Source organism: Belonocnema kinseyi, chromosome 9 (genome assembly GCF_010883055.1).
Source record: "Belonocnema kinseyi isolate 2016_QV_RU_SX_M_011 chromosome 9, B_treatae_v1, whole genome shotgun sequence".
In the NCBI taxonomy this organism is placed as follows: Eukaryota; Metazoa; Arthropoda; class Insecta; order Hymenoptera; family Cynipidae; genus Belonocnema; species Belonocnema kinseyi.
Window position 1 is genome coordinate 69,555,943 of NC_046665.1, and position 1,701 is coordinate 69,557,643.

Below are 1,701 nucleotides of genomic sequence, written 5' to 3' on the forward strand. Positions count from 1 at the left end.
AGAAAATGTTCTGGTGATGAAATCGAGGGGAGTAATCTTATGCATTTTAATGAATTGCTTTTTCGTTTGGAAAATATATACCATGAGGCTCTCTTTTACACGCACATATATAAGCGAGTTTTGACGTAATAAATATTGTTAAGGGGTAGGTGATTTTTCAACGCATATTTGAATTTTATGAGGTATACTGAATAATATTGGCATTATTTTGTATGAGTACACTTGAAATATTAATGTATTCAATTTTCCATAGTAATTATTATTACAATAATAATTAATTATTATTATTATTATTATTATTATTAGCCATACTTCATAAACCTCAGAGATTCGACTTATTTTGCCTGGTTACTCTGACTAAACTTCGTCGGTTCCCAAAATTCTCCTCTCCTCTGCATAATTTTTTTCCTCTCGAAGTTTGCTCGAAAGACTTTTGGCTGTTTCCACTATCTGTGAAAATAAAAATAGTTCCACATAAATATCGAATGCACACGGTACATGATTTCAAAACTTTCAGATTGGTTCGCATCTAAAATGACTTATTTCAACTACTTCTTGAAAAGTTCCGTGCAGTTTGGTTTTCTTTCTCTTCTGTCGGTAAACTTTACATTCAAAGAGCACTTTTGAAAAATAAATAGCTTCACTGAAAAATTGTAAAAAGGCTGATTAAATCTTATCCAAGAACAGAAACCATGAAGAATAAAATAAACTTTAATTTTGTGCCAATTATAAAGTTTGAACATTATAGTGATTCGTAAAGAGACGTTTTAATCTCTCATTCAGGTTTGAAAACATATCACTGTATAAATAATCGTATAATCAAATTCTGGTTTCTAACTGACTATTTGTTTAAAAAAATGTTCATTATAGTGTATTCTTAAAATATAATTCAGTGCTTCTTGTATAAATAAATTATAGTTTAATTATGAGAAAATTTTATTTTATAGACTTTTCTGAACCTGTGGGTCAACGTCAATAACAGCCATGATGTCATTGAGTTCTGTCATGATGTCGACTGCCTCTTGTTTCCCCTGAGCGTGGAGTACAACTGCATAATTAATAAGCACCAAAGGATCCTGAGGTGATAATGAGTGTGCTTTTTCCAAGGCTCCAAATGCTCCCTCTAAATCGTTCATTTGTTTTAAAGACACTTTAACAAAATAAAAATGAAGTTTAAGGTATAGAAAGTCAGCATTTATAATCACAATATTAAAGATCTTAACGGACAATATTTTTCCTTTGATCTCATATAATCAAAATTATGATTCGATTCCTTTTTTAGGGGTAGACGGTATTAACGCTGAAATGCTTAAACACGGTGGCGAGTGCATACCACATAGAGTTTGCGAATTGATAAATTTATGTTTCGAGATGGGAGACGTCCCAGACGATTGGAAAGAAGCTATTATCGTACCAATATACAAGAGAAAGGGAGATAAAAGCGAGTGCAATAATTACAGAGGGATTAGCTTATTAAACACCGTAAGTAAAATATATTCAAAAATACTTATTCGTAGGGTAATGAAAATAACAGAAGCAAAGATTTGGGAATTCCAAAGTGCGTTTATGCCAGGAAGGTCATGTACGGATCAAATATTTAGCTTAAGGCAAATAACAGAAAAAAGTTTGAGAGTAGGAAAAAAAGTTTTATGTGCATTTGTTGACCTAGAAAAAGCTTTTGACAAGATAGATAGAAGTAAA

The 1,701-nt window shown here is 31.3% G+C and overlaps 1 protein-coding gene across 1 annotated transcript; it reads right to left on the minus strand.

Moving 5' to 3' along the window:
* Positions 1–206: 206 nt before the first annotated feature.
* On the minus strand, positions 207–1,314 carry LOC117180326. The gene is made up of 3 exons (XM_033372765.1): positions 1,228–1,314; positions 960–1,150; positions 207–450 (listed from the first exon to the last, which is right to left on the minus strand). The coding sequence occupies exons 1-3, from the start codon at positions 1,247–1,249 to the stop codon at positions 358–360; spliced, it is 306 nt and encodes a 101-aa protein (XP_033228656.1). The 5' UTR covers positions 1,250–1,314; the 3' UTR covers positions 207–357.
* Positions 1,315–1,701: the final 387 nt, after the last annotated feature.

Coding starts and splice junctions, on each gene's coding strand:
- LOC117180326 (XM_033372765.1), bottom strand. CDS start 1,249: ATGAGATCAAAGGAAAAATATT. Junction 1,151..1,227: donor GAGATCAAAGGAAAAATATT/GTCCGTTAAGAT, acceptor ATTTTGTTAAAG/TGTCTTTAAAACAAATGAAC. Junction 451..959: donor TTATTGACGTTGACCCACAG/GTTCAGAAAAGT, acceptor TTATTTTCACAG/ATAGTGGAAACAGCCAAAAG.